Source organism: Eschrichtius robustus, chromosome 1 (assembly GCF_028021215.1).
Source record: "Eschrichtius robustus isolate mEscRob2 chromosome 1, mEscRob2.pri, whole genome shotgun sequence".
Taxonomy (NCBI): domain Eukaryota; kingdom Metazoa; phylum Chordata; class Mammalia; order Artiodactyla; family Eschrichtiidae; genus Eschrichtius; species Eschrichtius robustus.
In genome coordinates, this window is record NC_090824.1 from 161,566,718 (window position 1) to 161,584,416 (window position 17,699).

General features: G+C 51.7%; 2 protein-coding genes across 3 annotated transcripts in view; both read left to right on the forward strand.

Moving 5' to 3' along the window:
* Positions 1-8,788, forward strand: part of AEN (apoptosis enhancing nuclease) — a 26,889-nt gene extending 18,101 nt beyond the window's left edge. The window contains exon 5 of the mRNA XM_068557389.1: positions 8,708-8,788. Within this exon, the coding sequence (XP_068413490.1) occupies positions 8,708-8,723 (16 nt within the window). The 3' untranslated portion in view covers positions 8,724-8,788. The remainder of the gene's footprint in view (positions 1-8,707) is intronic.
* ISG20 (interferon stimulated exonuclease gene 20) overlaps positions 1-10,673 on the forward strand; it is a 19,570-nt gene extending 8,897 nt beyond the window's left edge. For both annotated transcript variants that reach the window (XM_068557403.1, XM_068557413.1), the window contains exons 3-4: positions 8,708-8,908; positions 10,460-10,673. In XM_068557403.1, coding sequence (XP_068413504.1) covers positions 8,708-8,908; positions 10,460-10,546 — 288 coding nt within the window. In that variant the 3' untranslated portion in view covers positions 10,547-10,673. The remainder of the gene's footprint in view (positions 1-8,707; positions 8,909-10,459) is intronic.
* The last annotated feature ends 7,026 nt before the right edge of the window (positions 10,674-17,699 follow it).

Here is a 17,699-nt window from a genome sequence, read left to right on the forward strand (position 1 = left end):
ATTTCTCTTTACCTTTTAAAATATGGCCGGTGATGATGTAAAATTACCTATGTGGCTCACGTTATGTTTCTTTCTATTGGACAGCACTGTTCTAGAGGTACTAAGAGGGTACTAAGGAGCCCTGAGGAGGGGGCAGAGTACATCAGGGTGGTCCTGGAAAGGCTCCATGAGGCTGGTGCTATTTGCCAAAGGGGAGGGAGGATTCTGTGTATGCAACTCAGCGGGCCATAGAGAGCCACTGAGATTCTTGAGTAAGAGCATGGCAGGATCAAAACCGCTGTCAAGAAGACCTGAACGGGGCTGCTGGGGAGATGGATGGGAGTGAGGAAAGAGATGGCAGCAGAGAGAAGAGTCAGAGACCCCAGGGAGCAGTGACTTAGTCATCAGTAGCATCCAGAGGATCGGAAAGAAGGAAACGTTAGGACAGAGGAGGACAAAGTTGAGTCACCAAGAAGGGGAGGGCAACACGAAGAAAGGTGGGGTGGTTTAGGTGCCGATGGGAGACCTAGGGATACTACATGGAGCTGCCCACACTCAGATCCCCACTGAGCAGTCAGGTGGGCGGCTTGGCCCCATCCCTTCTCCTCCTCCCCAGCCTCCCTCCCCATCCCAGCAGCAGAAAGGGCAGAAGAGAAATGCAATTCCCTGGACGCCCTCCAGCACTGGCCTGGGAGTCAGGACACCTCGGTCCTCATCCAGACTTGGTGCCAAAATGCTTTTGTTTCTCAGTTGGAGATTATGCCGGGCCCTTCCAGTGTGTAACATGGAGTGCCGTCCGGAGTAGGCACTTAACAGCCGTTCGAGGAGGGAGGTGGGGATCTAAAGACCGGGCAGCTCTTTGGAACCACACCTGCCGTTCACATTTCCTGCTCGATCACTTACTGGTTTGTGTGACCTTTGGCAAGTTACTGAAACTTTCTGAGCCTGAGTTTTCTCATCAGTGAAGGGGGAGTACTAATGCCTTCTTCCTGGCCTTGTGTAGGTTGGGTGTAGTGATGTGGTCTGTATCCCTAAGCACAGTGCCTGCTTCATGGCTGATGGTCATCAATGTGCCTGTGGAGAGAACAAGGCAGAAAGTCAAATTTTACATCCCGTCCCCTCTCCAACTTCCCTTGAGAACCTCGGTCTTAGATTCTGGCCCTCGTTTTCTGCCTGCTGCACAATGTATGCTCCCTGCCCATGTCTTCTACCCTGCTGCCAGAGACACTTCCCCAGGCCTGGCTCAGATCATAGCCCCCGCTCCCATCCCCACCCCCTGGTTCAAATACCTCCAAGGCTCCCATTGCCTAAGGTCTGGCAACCCAACGTCCATGGTCCTCTAAATACCACCTACCTACCTTTTCTGCCTTCTCTCTCAGCTCAGCTGTGCTTCAGACCCAACCCTACTCTCTCCCATCCCCCATCCCTTTCCCTAGAAATACTGCCATTCTGGCAGGCCCAGGCCAGAGGAGTCCTGTGTGATGCCCTGCCCGACCCCCTCACCCTCCCCACCCCCAACTCTACCCCCCTGGGGGTCTCACCCTCCTTGCTATAGCCCACACACTTCTTTCTTTCTTTGGCCGCGCCGCGTGGCTTTCGGGATCTTAGTTCCCCAGCCAGGGATAGAACCCGTGTACCCTGCAGTGGAAGCACTGAGTCCTAACCACTGGACCGCCAGGGAATTCCCATAGCCCACACACTTGAGAGCTTGCCTAGCCACACACACGGGTCTGTCTAGCTCCACAGCTCCTGCCATGTACTTTATCTGCCCCAGGTTGGATACTGTGCTTTGAACATAGAAGGTGCCCTGAGAATGTTGGTGGGATTGGAGTTGAATTGATTTTCACAATATGGGAGCTCTGGCAGCTGCGTGGAAGAGAATTGCCTCTGCCTTCGTGTTGGCCTTTGCTGTCAAGATACAGTAATACACGTACAGCCCAGGGGGCAGGGAGCAAGCAGTGTCTTGATTTATTTTTTAAAAATATTTATTTATTTATTTTATTATTTATTATTTATTTTGGCTGCGCTGGGTCTTCGTTGCGGCGTGCGGGATCTTTAGTTGGAGCATGTGGACTTTTAGCACACTGTCTTTAGACTTGGCTGGATGTGGGATCAATCCCAGCTCTGCCACCTGATTGCCCTGTGTCCTCCGGCTTGTTGCTAAACCTCTCGGTGGCCCTCAGTAGGATCCTCTGTAACACAGGGGTGATGAAGCAGCACAGGTGTATCCAGCCTCACGTGCAGGCCCTGTTCTAAGCACTTTTCATACCCCACTACCTTTACACCCCACCACAACCCTGGGAGGTAGTTAACTAGTATCATCACCCCATTTCGCAGATGAGCAAACTTAGGCACAAGGCTGAGCGAATTGTCCAAGAAAGGGGTGGAGCAGAGACTCAACTTCTGGCCCGAGGGCTTGCTTTGTGATGTTCTGATCCTGTGATCACAGTGTGTAAATGCGTGCTGTGAATGCTAAGTGCTTGATGTACGAACAGGTAGTGTCGGCGCAGCGTGGGAGTGAAGCTGTGGTTATGAGGCAACCGCCATCATCTGTTTTCACAAACAAGGACACTGAGGCACCCTGACCTCACTCATCACCCACAGTATTTTAATCCCAAAGACCAGGCTCACAGATCCCAAGCTGTGCTGGGGAGCCCCCAAAGGGCAGAAGCCTGTTAGCCATTTATCAGACCCCACAAGTCAGGTGACACCTCTCAGCCGAGCCACCAGCTCACCGGGCATTGGTTTCTTCCAGGCCTTTTTCAAAGGTGGCTCGCCAGCCTGTCTCTTCCTGCAAGTGGGCCCGGCTAGCAGTGAGCCACAGACCAGGCCATAGAAGCCAGGCCGGCTCCAGGGAGCCACGGAGCGCCCCAGTCCACCCAGGGCCCATGCAGCCACGAGGCACTAGGATTTTGAGGGGGCTCCCCTCACCCGCTTTTCTGTAATGGGATGACATTGCTTTTATAATGCAAGGTAACTGCCTTGTTATCTTCTGACGCCTATAGGTCCCACTGTCATCCAGCACGGTGGTTCTCAGTGCACTGTGATTTTGCCCCCAAGGGCAAATCTGGAGGCGATATCTGGAGGCATTTAGCAATATCTGGAGGCATTTCTTTTTTTCTTTTCTTTTTTTTTTTTTACAGTAAGATCAGATATTTTTATTTTATTTTATTTTATATTTATTTTTTAAACATCTTTATTGGAGTATAATTGCTTTGCAATGGTGTGTTAGTTTCTGCTTTATAACAAAGTGAATCAGTTATACATATACATATGTCCCCATATCTCCTCCCTCTTGCATCTCCCTCCCTCCCACCCTCCCTATCCCACCCCTCTAGGTGGTCACAAAACACCGAGCTGATCTCCCTGTGCTATGCGGCTGCTTCTCACTAGCTATCTATTTTATGTTTGGTAGTGTATATATGTCCATGCCACTGTCTCACTTTGTCCCAGCTTACCCTTCCCCCTCCCTGTATCCTCAAGTCCATTCTCTAGTAGGTCTGCATCTTTATTCCCGTCTTGCCCCTAGGTTCTTCTGACCATTTTTTTTTTCTTTCTTTTTTTTTTTTAGATTCCATGTATATGTGTTAGCATACGGTATTTGTTTTTCTCTTTCTGACTTACTTCACTCTGTATGACAGTCTCTAGGTCCATCCACCTCACTACAAATCACTCAGTTTTGTTCCTTTTTATGGCTGAGTAATATTCCATTGTATATAGGTGCCACATCTTCTTTATCCATTCATCTATTGATGGACACTTAGTTTGCTTCCATGTCCTGGCTATTGTAAATAGAGCTGCAATGAACATTGTGGTACATGACTCTTTTTGAATTACGGTTTTCTCAGGGTATATGCCCAGTAGTGGGATTGCTGGGTCGTATGGTAGTTCTATTTTTAGTTTTTTAAGGAACCTCCATACTGTTCTCCATAGTGGCTGTATCAATTTACATTCCCACCAACAGTGCAAGAGGATTTGGAGGCATTTCTTTTTTAAAAAATTTATTTATTTATTTATGGCTGTGTTGGGTCTTCGTTTCTGTGCGAGGGCTTTCTCTAGTTGCGGTGAGCGGGGGCCACTCTTCATCGCGGTGCGCGGGCCTCTCACTATCGCGGCCTCTCTTGTTGCGGAGCACAGGCTCTGGACGCGCAGGCTCAGTAGTGGAGGCATTTCTGATTGTCACAAGTGAGGTGCGGAAGGCTGCTACTGACATCCAGTGGCTTGAGGCCAGGGATGGTGCGGAACATCCTACAATGCACAGGACACACACTCACACCAAAGGAGTATCTGGCCCCAAATGTTAGTAGTTCCAAGGCTGAGAACCCTGTTCTACAGAGAGCCCCACAAATCAGACTGTCAGCACAGGAAGGAACCGGCGAGGAGACCAAGGTCCAGAGAGGGGCAGTGACTTGCTAAGGACACACAGCAAGCTGGGCTACAACTCAGTGCTCAGATGCAGGGCTCTCAGCTGAGAAGTCAATGCTCTTTTAATTCATTTTTTAATCTAACGGTAATTGTCCATAGACTGTAACTCATTTTTGTAAGTAAATGCTCTTCTAATGTTAACCTGGTATACTGAGAAGCATCCACCCCATGACGGGGATTGGGGAATGATAATGACACTCTTAGTTTGCAAATAAAGAAACTAAATCTTGTGTGGCATCGTGGTTTAGGTGGGAAACAGAAAGGAAGCCACAGTAGCTTGTGAACAGGGACTGGTTTCAGCTGTACCAAGCGGTGTAGCCCTTGCCTGGGTTGAAGTGCCCTGTCAGGGCCCCGCCACCTGGCAGGTCTCTCTGGGGCTCAGCCAGATGGAGGAGGACGACTTTGTCATCCAGGTTTACCCCGGGTAAGCAGACAGAAGCTTGTGGCAGGGGCACCCAGAGAGCTTGGCAGGGGACAGAAGGAAAGAGGGGGACCAGGGCCACTCCTGAAGGTGACAGTAGGGGACCTGGGCCTCCACAAGGGCAACATTCTTCAGAGTCCCTTATAATCATGTCTCCTGGCAGCCAGGAATGAATGAACGGACAGATGGAAGAATGGATGCATGATGGGAGCAGCGGGCTCTAAGGGGCTGTACAGGCATCGGTGCCGGGATTGCCAAACTTGGCAGATGGGAAGAATACCCTGGAACATTTGCTAATGCCCCTCCCCTGGCGATGTTGATTCCGCAGGTCTGGAGTAGCGCCCTGCCCTCTGGATTTCTAACAAGGGTCTCGGGTGATTTTTTTGATCAGGCCTGGGAAATACTTGGACTAGAGGGAAAACACAGTGGAAAGAGAATTCAGGCAGACACCAGGGCCTGTCACTCCTCTGCGTGTGACATGGGTACACACCACTGGCACCCCCCTTGCCCTGTTGGTAAGATGGTATGACAATCCCCGCCTCACAGGGGCCATATTCCTGATTCAAGAAATCTTCAGTGAGTGCCGTCATGGGCCCAGCAGTAGAAATTATTAATTTCCACCCTGAAATTAATAATGCTAATATAATCCCTAGGTTCTCAGTAGGTAGTAATAACAACAACTGTGATAATAGGGACAGGGTCAGGCAGATCTGGACAGCGCATCTCAGCAAGCAACTCACCAGCTGTGTGACCTGTGCAAGCCTCTTACCCTCTCTGATCCACAACCCCCTTCACTATAAAATGACACTAAGAATATTCTTGTTGAGAGGCCCCATGATGAGGTGAGGAAAGTACCTGGCCCAGTGCCAGGCAATGAGAACAGATCGATGAATGTCCCTTTCCCCCAACCACTCCAGTTCTTTCCAGGAATTTGAGCCTCCCTCCCCTGTGTTTGGCACACCTGCCTCATGACACTGATTCAGGGCAGGTCTGAAGCCAGTAGGTCACACAGCCCTGAGGCCCATCCAGCTGGCACCTCCACACCACCCTGGGTTTCCCTCCCAGCCCTGCCACAGAAAGTCCACGGAGACTCACCTCTCCAGGCCCTCACCTTACAAATGGGGAAACTGAGGCCCAGAGACCGTCTTCGATCTCCCTGAGACCACATAGCGAGTCCCAGCAGCCTTTCCCTGCCCGGTGCCCAGCACCTTTGTCCTGAAGAGTTGGCATCTCTCTGCTAAACAGACTGTTCTCCTCCTTTCCCTACTTCTTCCTTCCTTCTGCTTGTCTACCTCTTATTTTATTTGTCTCATGATGAGTCTCATGGTCCTGAATGTACCCCTCTCCCCCCGCCACCACCGGGACCCTGGGGCTCGGGAGGTGATGAATTTCCCAGGAATCTACCTCACAATGACTCGGCCCTCTTCCGCCTGGGACCGGCTGCTGTGGCTGACTCTGGGGTGGCACAGTCCCCTCAGAGCTTTGTGTGAACTGGGCCTGAGTCAGCTCATAGACAGGAAAACAGGCCCCATTGTTCAGAAACATAAAGGATGTCAGCAAGGAAAGGCGTGTGACCCACAGCTGCCCAGCACAGCCACAGCCACTGGCCCTGGGCCTCTACCCCTCCCCTGCGTGCTGCCCGAGCCCTTTCCTCCACACGTAGGATTCCCCTCGAGCCGCTGCTCTGAGGTCGTGCGCCCTTACTACTCAGGGTGACCCACAGACCAGCGGCATCAGAACCACCTGTTAGAAATGCAGAATCCCACATCCGAATCCAGATTTTGGTGAGATTCACCAGGCGATTCCTCAGCCCAAGTGTGACAAGAACTGGTGTCCCTCAGGAGTGGCCCAGCTTTATTCTTTGAGTGCTTTCCCCGGTCCCTAGGTTGGGCGAGGGTCTGTCCGGAGGAGGACCCCAACAAAACCACGGTACCGGTGGGGCAGGCTGGTGACATTATGTGTTGACAGTGGATGGACCGACTCTGCCTCCAGTGCTGTGACCGTGGACAGGTCACCTCACTTCTTGGAGCCTTAGCTTCTTTCTGCAGAGTGGCCACAAGGGGGAGCAAGTCAAACGCCCCATGGGATGTCTGGGGAAGCCACTGGAAGCAGAAGCAGGACACGGGACGGTGTTAGCCATCCAGAGGGCTCCTTCCTGGGGCACAGAGGAAGAGATGAATTGAAGGCTGCCGGAGAGCTGTCCTAGTTGGGCCTGAGATGGCCATGAGCTGCCCTTCAGCTGGTGCCTGGTACAGCTCGCCCCAAGGTCCCCCTTCCGTCCTCCCCAGTGGCAGCCGAGGGAAGGAAAGGTGACCCGCCTGTGTGGCCAGTGATTGCGGCTCTCCATAGGGCCACCGTGGGAGAGGAGGTGAGAATGGAGGCCTGGGCATACGTGCAGGGCACAGGACTGGGGCACCCTGAGGGTTGCCCTCTGCAGCTTGGCCGCTGGGCTGGCGGAGGCCTGGAGCAGGCAGGTCTTTCAGCATAATGTGGTGGTGATAAGCAGGCTTTGAGGGCTGGCCCTGCCACGAACTAGCCGTGTGACTTGTCCCAGTTATCTAGTGACGCTTAGCACGTCACCCCAAAACGTAGTGCTCCAAACAGTGTCAATATTTATGTCGCTCAGGCATCTGCAGTCTGGGCAGGGCTCGGCAGAAGGGGACAGCTGGTTGGCTGAGGCACCCGGCAGGCCCGGGATTAGAATCACAGGATGGTTCGCTCACCCACCTGTGCCGTGCCTGGTGCTGGGGCTCCTTGGGCACAGCTCCCTACCTCAGGGTGGTCTCCCCAGCATGGTGGCTTCAGGGTAACTCAGGGCTCCCGGGACACTGGCCCCATAGAGAGATCAGAAGTCACACAGCCCGGCCCATATTCAAGGTGAAGGGAATTAGACTCCATTTTTTCTGTGAGGAGTGTCAAGGAATCTGCAAATATTTTAAATTCATCAGAGTCACCTTGAGTAAATTACTCCACTTCTTAGCACTTTAGTTTTTTCAACTGCAAAATTCAGTTAAACACAACCCTCCCTCATAGCTGTATGGCTTTTCTATGGCTGCTATAACAAAACCGTAGACTTGGTGGTTTAAAAGAACGAAAATTTATTGTCTTACACTTCTGTGGTTCAGAAGTCTGATGTGGGTCTCACTGGGCTGAGATCAAGGTGTCAGTAGGGCCGTGTTCATTTCTGGAGCCTTTGGAGGGGGATCTGTTTCCTTGCCCTTTCCTGCTTCTATGGCTGCCCCTGTTCCTAACTCTCAGCCTCTTCCTCCACCTCCACAGCCAGAGGCAGCCTGGCAAGTTCACATGGCAGATCTCTCTGACCTCCACATATAAGGACCTTGGGATTATGCTGGGCCCACTCGGATCATCCAGAAACTCTCCCTATTTTAAGGCCATTTGATTAGCAACCTCAAGTCCATCTGCAACTTTAATTTTCCCTTGCCGTGTAACATGTTCACAGGGCCTGGGGATTAGGGAGTGGGCATCTCTGGGAGGTCAACCCGCCTGCCACAGGAGGGTTGTTAAAAGGATTAAACGACATAATGTATGTGATGCACAACGAGTGCCTGGCTCATGGGACCATGGCCATTGCTATCACACAGAAACCATGGAAGGAGTTGGGATGGGCCTTCCGGCAGCACTGAACTGTTGAGGGTGAAGGGGTCTGGTCCAGTCTCCTCATTTTATCGATGATATATACGTTCCAAGCCCAGAGAGGGATGGTGATTTGTTCATAGTCACACAGCAAGTCCAGGAGGACTTTGCTCATAGTCACACAGCTCAGGCCAGCACCCCCCCCCCCCCCACATGATGTCACCAAGTTGCCCCAGACCCACCCGAAGTACCCTGGGTGACGTTTAGGGTGCGTGTCTTCCTGGCCAGATCCTGCAGCTCCTGAAAGGCAAGCTGGTGGTGGGTCATGACCTGAAGCACGACTTCAAGGCGCTGAAGGAGAACATGGGCAACTACGCCATCTACGACACGGTCGCGGACAAGCTTCTTTGGCGCGAGGCCGGCGTGCTGTACTGCCGGCGCGTCTCCCTCCGCCTGCTGAGCCAGCGCCTCCTTGGGCGGCGCATCCAGGTGAGAACCACCCCCTTCCCAGGCCGGGGCCGGACTGCCGGCTCTGGGGGCCTGGTCCTTCCCGCTAGGACTGTAAAGTCTCCCAATAGCTCCGGAGCAAATATTTGGCCCCAAAGATGCTCAGCCTCCCCTTAGTCCTGAGAGGCTGTGTGCTGTGAGAGGGGCGGGGTTTCTCCAGGAGGGCAGGGCGTTTATCTGGGAGCTGACCCAGGAAGCCCTGCTAGAGTGAGGATGAGCGGCAGGGAAGGGAAGGCACCCAATCGAGGCGTTTTTGTGTGTTTTCAAAATCATGCCAGTTTCCCTGTGGGTAACTGAAGCTTAATCCCCCTGCCCAACTCTGCGAAATGGTGTAGAGCACAGAGCGCAGATGTATCCAGGGAGCCGCACTATTTACACACACCTCCCTTTCGGCAGGAACTGATGCTCCTCCCGGGGCCCTAATTCCTCAGCACTTGCAGCCACAGACAGAGCAGGCCCGCCCAGAGCCCCAGGCAGAAGCCTCTGGAATTGCCCCCCAGATAGGAAAGCGGCAGATATCCGATGAGGGGGATTCCAAAAAGTGAGAGAGGGACCCTGAGCTCAAACCCCCAGGCAAAGCAGTCTCCAGGAGCCGGCAGGCAGGTGTGTGCTGGGGGCTGGGGGCACACCGGGGTGGAAGGGCCCAGGGAGGCGGGGTGGACACTAGGAGCTGCGGCCACACGTGGGCCCTTCCAGCTCCGCCGATGTTTATGAAGCACCTGCTCTGGGCCAGGCTGGACCAGAGGCTGAGCACCCGGGTGAGCAAGGCCCGGCCCATCCTTGAGAAACTCGTGGTTGAACGGAGGGTGGCCCGAGACCTGAGCATCAGCACATCTGTGGGGCGTGTCCACAGAGGGGAGGGCAGGTGTCCTGGAGCAGGGACAGAGGACGGGGGGCAGGCAGGACACCAGGTCTGAGTGGAGTGTGACGGGGCCGTCTTAGTGGAGGAGGCAAGAGAGGGGGCGCCGGGGAGGGGAGAGCCCGAGCCCCAGCCTGAGGAGTTGGGGGTGGCTTGGCTGGGGAGCAGGAATGTGTAGGAGACAGGGGATGGGCCTGAGGTTGGGCCCCTCTGTTGGGCTTGTGGCACCAGGGACCGAGGACAGAGTGTCAGCACGTGGATTCACTGAAGAGCCCTGTTCTCCACGTGCTGAGCAAGGAGCCCCTTAGAGACATCTGTGTCCACATTCCTCGGTGCCCTGGGGCTCCCTGTGAGAAATGCTTCAGCCCCTCTGGGTCTGAGGCCAAGTCTGCAGTGCCCGGCCCATACCCAGCGGATCGTAAGCACCTGGAGGGCACGGCCTGGCCCTCAGGATGCTGGATTCTGTGCCTGGCCATGCCTGGGTCTAGTGCTAATGGGTGAAGCCAGGCCTGCTCCAGGCCCCTGCTGAGTCCAGGGCGTCAGAGGCCTGGGAAGACTCACCCACTGACCCACTTGAGCCCTGTAAGTCAGGGTGCGAGCAGGGAAGGCCCAGGTCACATGGGTGCCTGGATTCAGCCGCACCCCAAGTCCCCACTCTGTACCTGTGTCTGCAGGACAGTGTGTTGGGACACAACTCGGTGGAAGACGCCAGGGCAACAATGGAGCTCTACCGAATCTCCAGGAGAATTCGAGGACTATGAGGGCTGCCCGCCTGGTGGTATTCAGCACCCTCCGCAAGGACTACAGACCTTCGTCTCTTCAAAACAAAAATGCCCTTGCTTTTGGAAAATACATTTTTAGCAATAAAATGGCTGTATATTTTCTCTACTCCCTCGGATTCTCCTCTTGTCTTTTTCTTTCTTCTCTCTGAGCCAGGTGTCTGTGGACACCACCCAGCACTGAGAGGACAACGAACACTTGAGCCAGGACAGGGACAAGTGTCAATTTGCTTAACATCTTGAATCCTGTGGGTCCAGGAAGAAGTTCCTGTGACTTAATTAATACCCCTGCTTCGGGGCTTCCCTGGTGGCGCAGTGGTTGAGAATCTGCCTGCTGATGCAGGGGACACGGGTTCGAGCCCTGGTCTGGGAAAATCCCACATGCCGCAGACCCGTGCACTACAACTACTGAGCCTGCGTTCTAGAGCCCACGAGCCACAACTACTGAGCCCACGTGCCACAACTACTGAAGCCCCCACGCCTAGAGCCCATGCTCCGCAACAAGAGGAGCCACTGCAATGAGAAGCCCGCACACCTCAACAAAGAGAAGCCCCCCTCGCCACAACTAGAGAAAGCCTGTGCACAGCAATGAAGACCCAATGCAGCCAAAAATAAATAAATAAAATAAATAAAAAATTTAAAAAAACCCCAACAACAACCCTGCCTCCACCTCCCTTTTCCAGTTGCATTTATTCCTGGGAGCGTGGCATTATTTTCTGGGGGTGACACCCACTCAGAGGTCCAGTCATCCCATCTTGAAATTGGTTCCAGGGCACTGGTGAGCTTCCAGGCAAAGGTACAGGAGGAGTGATGGGTGCCACCCCTGGTGACCTTCAGCAAGTCATCCGTCTTCTCATTTGTAAAATAAGGAAGCAAAGGTGGTGGACTCTGGAGTCTGTGGGAACTAGGTTGAAATTTGGGTTCTGCCATTTAGTAGCTGTGTGACCTAGGGCCAATTACTTAACCTCTCTGTGCCTCAGTTTCTCCATCTGTAAAGCAGGAACTTCTAACAATTCATAGGGTTCTTGTGAGAGGCTGTAACAAAGTGTCCAGGATCATGCCTGTCATAGCTCAAGCAGCCACCAAATTCGATAACTGGTGACTATCCTGCACACAACCTGGCGTTCTAGGAGAACTGCTGCCCTCTGCTGCAGGGCCTGGCCCTCTAAAGGAAGGGCATGAGTAGGGTATGGAGAGAAGGATCCAAACCAGAGCAGTGACTGTGCAGTAGAATCGGCTGCAGAGTTGTTATTTTAATCCCTGACTGGGTCCTGCTTCAGCTCCACTGAACCAGGCTCCCTAGGGGTGGAGGTTAGGGTGGGGGAGTGGGGGTGAGGCAGGCACCTGTTAGTATTTTGACCTTCACAGGTGATTTTGAATCCTAAGACATCTGAATCACCAGAGGAGCTTTTTCAGCGCCCCCCAGTACCTAAGCACCATGTTTTCGCACTGGACCGGGCACCAGCATCACCTGGAGGCTGCTGGGCCCCATCCCAGAGTTTCTGATTCAGAAGGTCTGGGGTGGAACCCAGGAATCTGCATTCCCAACAAGTTCCCTGTTGATGTTCTGCTGCTGGTCCGGGGACCATGCTTTGAGAAGCACTGCCCAAGCGGCAGGTGACTGTGATGCGCAGCCATGGATGAGCCACTGGCCTAAGGGCTGAGCACCGCCAGGTGGACACCTGTCACGGATCCAGCCTCGACCCTGCCATCTCCCGTGGCTGCCTGCTCATGCAGACAGAGGGCCACAGTCCTGCAGGATGTGCCCTAAATAGCCCACTGCATGGGTGAGGGACTCCAGGTGAGGTTAAGAACCCCAGGGATTAAAGTCCAGGCCCGTCCGACCCCAAACTCCAGTGCTTCACACTCAGACAGATTTACAATGGCGGTACCTTCCATTTGCACCACTGACTCTGAAAGCCTGGTCTGGGAAGGGCAGGGGAGGTGCACCGTGATCTCTCTGGGTTTTCTCCTGCCCTGTAGCCCCTGTTTTAGGGTCAGGACCTCTGCTCTTAAGATCAATGAATGAACACTGGAAGCTGCTGGGTGAGGCTGTGTGTTTGGCTGTGCGTGGCCACCAGGTGGAGCCCTTGGGCCATCTCGCCCCCAGGCTGCCTTGCAGTCAGAACCAGCGGGAGGGGCACTCTGGCAGGAGGTGTGAGGCGCTGGGTCTTTAACATGGTTAGGCGGCTGCTCCAAGGACCCTCTAGATGCCCTCGCTCAGCCACTGAGCTGAGGCTCAGAGGGGGCCGGGGGCCGTGGTACAGCCTGGCCTGGAAGGTGACCCCAGGCTCCCTGGCTCCCAGCCCAAGGTTCCTTCCAGGGCTTCAGGCTTCCCTGAAAGGAGAGGCACCAGGATTCCCAGAGGAAAAGTTTTCCCAAAGGAAATCTCTAACCAGACCTCCTGCTTCTGGCTCTGGGGTTTGGATGCCCCCAGGGGAGAGAAAAGCTGGGGAGGTCCCCCTACCTCCCAGGTGGGCCCCCAAGGTGAGGGTCAGTCCCCAGAGGGCAGCGTGTGCTGTGGCCCCGGCCCCTCTCCCGGGCTCCCTGCCTCCTGCCCAGCCAGCTTCTCAGTGGAGGGAAGCACAGTCACGTGGGAAGCACATGGGTTGATGCTCTAGAGAGACCCCAGCTTCAGTCAGCCGACCTGGCTTGAGTGTCTCCCTCTGTGGGCTCAGGGTCCCCGGCCATCAAAGGGGCTGAGAAGGGGACTGAGATCCCATAGGCAGGGTGTCCAGCCCGGGGCTGGGGGTGGTGGGGGCCCATAAACAGCAGCATCACCACTGATCCTAATAAAACAGCTGCTCCTGCTGCCCCTCTAGACTCCTGACCTACCTGGGTCCCCACACACCTGGGGTCGTGCTGCCTGGGTTTCCCTCTCTCCTCCTCACTCTCCTGTGAGATCCTTGGGGTCAGGGCTACTCCACCACTCATCTCATTATTCCCAGAACTTGCCACAGGCCCTGGTGCTCTGCCAGGGAGTGAGGAGGTGGATGGAGTGATGGAAGGGAGGAAGGACGGAGGGAAGAATCCATTCTTACCCGGCACTGGAATAAGAGGTCTCGTGTCTGACCTAAACATCCTTTCCTCCTTAAGCTGCCCCACCTGACAGAGCTCCTCTCCTTCCCTCAGTGAGCACACATCACACAGCCCAGCACAGCATGAAGACCAAGTAACACAGTGGCCGACATTTTTCAAGGGCTCGCTCGACACCAGGCACAGTTCTAGGTGTTTCACACGTATGATCTCACGTATAGAAGATGCTATTATTCTGCTCATTTATGACGAGGAAGCTGAGGTACAGGGAGGTTGAGTAACCTGACCAAAGTCATACAGAGATTAAGTGTTACGTCTGGGCCTGGAATCACATTAGGGGAGAAGATGCTTGGGAATTCCTCACCGTGGAGGGGAACTGACAAATCCAATCTCCTTCTGTAGCAGCACAAGTCCCATCCCTGGCTTGGAGAGGAAAGTATCCCAGGACAATGGGTGAGTGAGGGTCAGCACTCAGGGAGCCTGGCTTTCAGCCCCAGACACTGGAAAAGGGAATTTAACCAATATTTATTGGCATCTGCTATGTGCAGTGCATGTTGTAGCTTCTCCTAGTTTAAAACAAAACAAAAGCAAACCCTCGATTCTACATCCTCCCAGCTATTGTCCTTTGCACCCTTTCTCCACAAGCATCCTGAACACGATCTACACGCCCCTCTCTCCATTTCCCCTCCTCCCATTTGCTCTAAGCCCGGCTCTGACTTCTGTTCCCACCTCTCCATGGAAACCGTCCTCACCAGGTCACCAGTGAGCACCATGCTGGCAACTCAAGATGTACTTCCCTTCTCATCACTAGACCTCTCAGCATCATTCACCTGAGTCAGGAAACCCTTCTCTGGAGTGATTTTCCTCCTGCTGCTCAGCCTCTCCTCTGTCTTTCTCCCCCTCCTCCTCCTCCTCTCCCATCGTCTGAGTGTCTCAGGTCCTCAGGACTTGGGCCCAGGCCACCTCTTCTTTGTGTGCCTTCTTGTCCTCGTCCAGTCCAGTAGCTTTAAGAGTCCACTCAGTCGACAAATATTATTGTGCACCGAGTGTGTGCCAGGCACTGTTCTAGGCACTGGACAGAGAGCAGAACAGAACCAATAGCTCTGCCCTCATGGAGCTTACACTCTAGTACAGGAGATGGAGAATATGCAAACCATATATATTATATCAGGTCTCTGTGTGATAAATGCCATGAAAAAGGGAAAACAGGTGAAGAGAGGGTTATTGGAGTGTGGAGGGTGGGCAAGGCGGCTATTTATGTGGGTGGACAGGGCAGGCTGCTCTACTGATGTGACATTTAAGAAGATACTGAATGAAGTGAGTATGATGACAGTTCCCCTATTTGTGCTTCCAGAGCTGATCTCTGTTGAGATCCAGAGTCATATCCAACTGCCTCCTGGTCTCTCCCCCTGGATGTCTCAGGACACCTCACACTCACCATGTCCAATCCCATCTCTTGAATCGCCCTGCCCCTGACAACACACACTGATCCTTCCTCACCTTCCATCTCAGTCAATGGCACCACTTTCACAGATGCTCTTCACAACACACTTGTGAATCCACCCACTCTTCTTCCTCTCTAGAGCCGCCACCTGGTCCAGATCCATCCATCCCTCTCACCTGGACGCCTGCCATAAGCCTCCAGCTGATGCCTCTATCTCCATTCTTTCCCTCAATTTCTGCTTGGAGTAAACTCAAACTAAGAGACCTTCGAAGGCTTCTCTCTGCTCCCTTAGGATGAAACACAAACGCCGAAACGTCACCTCCAAAGCGCTGCAAGCTCAGACCCCTTTCTACCTCTCCAGACTCATCACCTCCCTCCCTCCCTCCAGCCGCTGAGAACTTCTTCCAATTCCTCTTTGTCATCTCAGAGCCTTTGCAAATGCAGCTCTCACTACTTGGAATGTTCTACTGTGAATAATAACGTTATTTTAAATGGAATATTTAAAGAACAAAACGAGCTCCTCACCATTAAAAATACCATCGCACAAATTTTAAATTCGATAAAAATATTGGGAGACGAAGTTTAGTCCATCTTTCAGAAAATAGACTGAGATGTTTAGAGGTAGAAAATAAGACAGAACAGATAAGAAAATTAGACGCTCTAGGAATTTCATATCTAACAATTAGGATTTCTAGAGAGAAGAAAGAAAACAGAGGAAAATTTCTCAGAGTTGAAGGGTATGAGTTTCCTAAGACTCACTGCATGCTTGGGAAGAGGTCTCAAGTAAGACCGACTGGAAGACACATCGCTGTGGAAATTAAATCACTGGGTGTAAAGAGAATACCCTAGACAGCCAAAGCAGTGTAATAAGGTACACATTGAAGACCAGGAGTCAGAAAGACATCAGACTTCTTAAGGCTGGAAGCTTGAAGACAATGATGTAATGTCTCAAAATTCTGAAGGAAAATTATTTACCTGCTAAAATGCCATAACTAACCAAACTACAGGTCCAATATGAAGACAAAATAAAGATTGTGTAAAAATTCTACACTGTCAAAAACTTATCTGCCATATTTCTTGTTAAAAAAGCTATTGGAGGATGTGGTCCACCCAAATGCAGGAGGAAACCAAAAAAAGAGAAGAACCAGTATGACAGGCAAAGGATGCTCCGGGGAGGATGGGGAAGGGATGTCTCCAGGTGACAGTGTATATTGAGTCCAGAGAAGAGACAACTCAGACTGCAGCAGGATTCCAGGGAGACCTGGATATCTCTAAATGAAAAAGGGAACCACACCGAAAGGAGATCTGTAGTTCTATTGGTTAGTCAATTTCAGGCACATAGAAAACTAAGCAAAATAAAATATGAGATGATTATTAATGCTAAGAAACAAAGAATGCACAAGAATAGTAGAAATACACCCTTTTGTCAATATTTCTGTAGTCATACAAATATAAACATTGAGCATGGATTTAACCCTGCAAAATCATGATATAACTATTTTGAGAAGATAGAGAAAGGGGGGGACTCCCCTGGTGGTCCAGTGATTAAGACTTTGCCTTCCAATGCAGGGGGTGTGGGTTCGATCCCTGGTCTGGGAGCTAAGATCCCACATACCTCCCGGCCAAAAAAACCAAAACATAAAACAGAAGCAATATTGTAACAAATTCAATGAAGACTTTATAAATGTCCACATCAAAAAAAATCTTAAAAAAAAAAAGATAGAGAAAAGGTGTGCATACCTCTTACCTTTACATTTCATAGGAAGGAGTCAGGAAATAATATTCCAAATAGGAAAAGAAATAAACAACAGTATAAGCATGCTATATTGAAATATAGAGGTAACTATCATAAAAGAGAATTAAGTGAGTTGAAAATGCTTACCTTTGGGTAGCAGTTGTTGAGGATGGGGGGATTTGGCCAGGGGAGCGTTGGTTTTCTATTGTAAGCCTTGGTATGTTACTTACTTCAAAAAAATGGTTTGGGTATTATTTTTAGAAGAACTTAAATAAAATGCAATGGCAGAGATAGGTAAATTGGACTGGAAAGAGAAACACAGGGAGCTTCAACTGTATTATTAATTGTTTTAGGTGATAGGTGCACAAGTGTTTGTTATATTATTTATATGCCTCTCAATACCTAAAATATTCTACAATTATTTTTAAACAGCAACAACAAAGTGATGCTATTCAGAGAGGGTAACTGAAGGTCCAGGGTTGTGGAGTTTAGGAGATGGGATAGAGCATAAATACAGAAGTTAACCGTGGACAGAAGGAAAGACAGTTATGACTACACCAAAAGAAGAAGGGTTAGAAAAGGTGGAGAAACAGAGATATTTTGAACTATAGTTGGGAGAAGTTGAGAAATTACAAATCCCATTGCAGGAAATAGAGCTGTAGTTCTGGTTTTCAGCTGAAGATATAGGAGCTATGGGAATATATTAGTCTCCTAAGGCTGCTGAAACAAGTTACCATAACCTTGATGGCTTAAAATGACAGAAAGTTATTCTCTCACCGTTCAGGAGGCCAGATATCTGAACTCCTGCTGTCAGCTGGGCCACGCTCCTCTGGAGGCCCTGGGGAAGAATCTATTCCTTGCTCTTCTAGCTGAGGGTCACTGCTGGCATCCCACGGTGTTCCAGGACTTCTGGCAGCGTC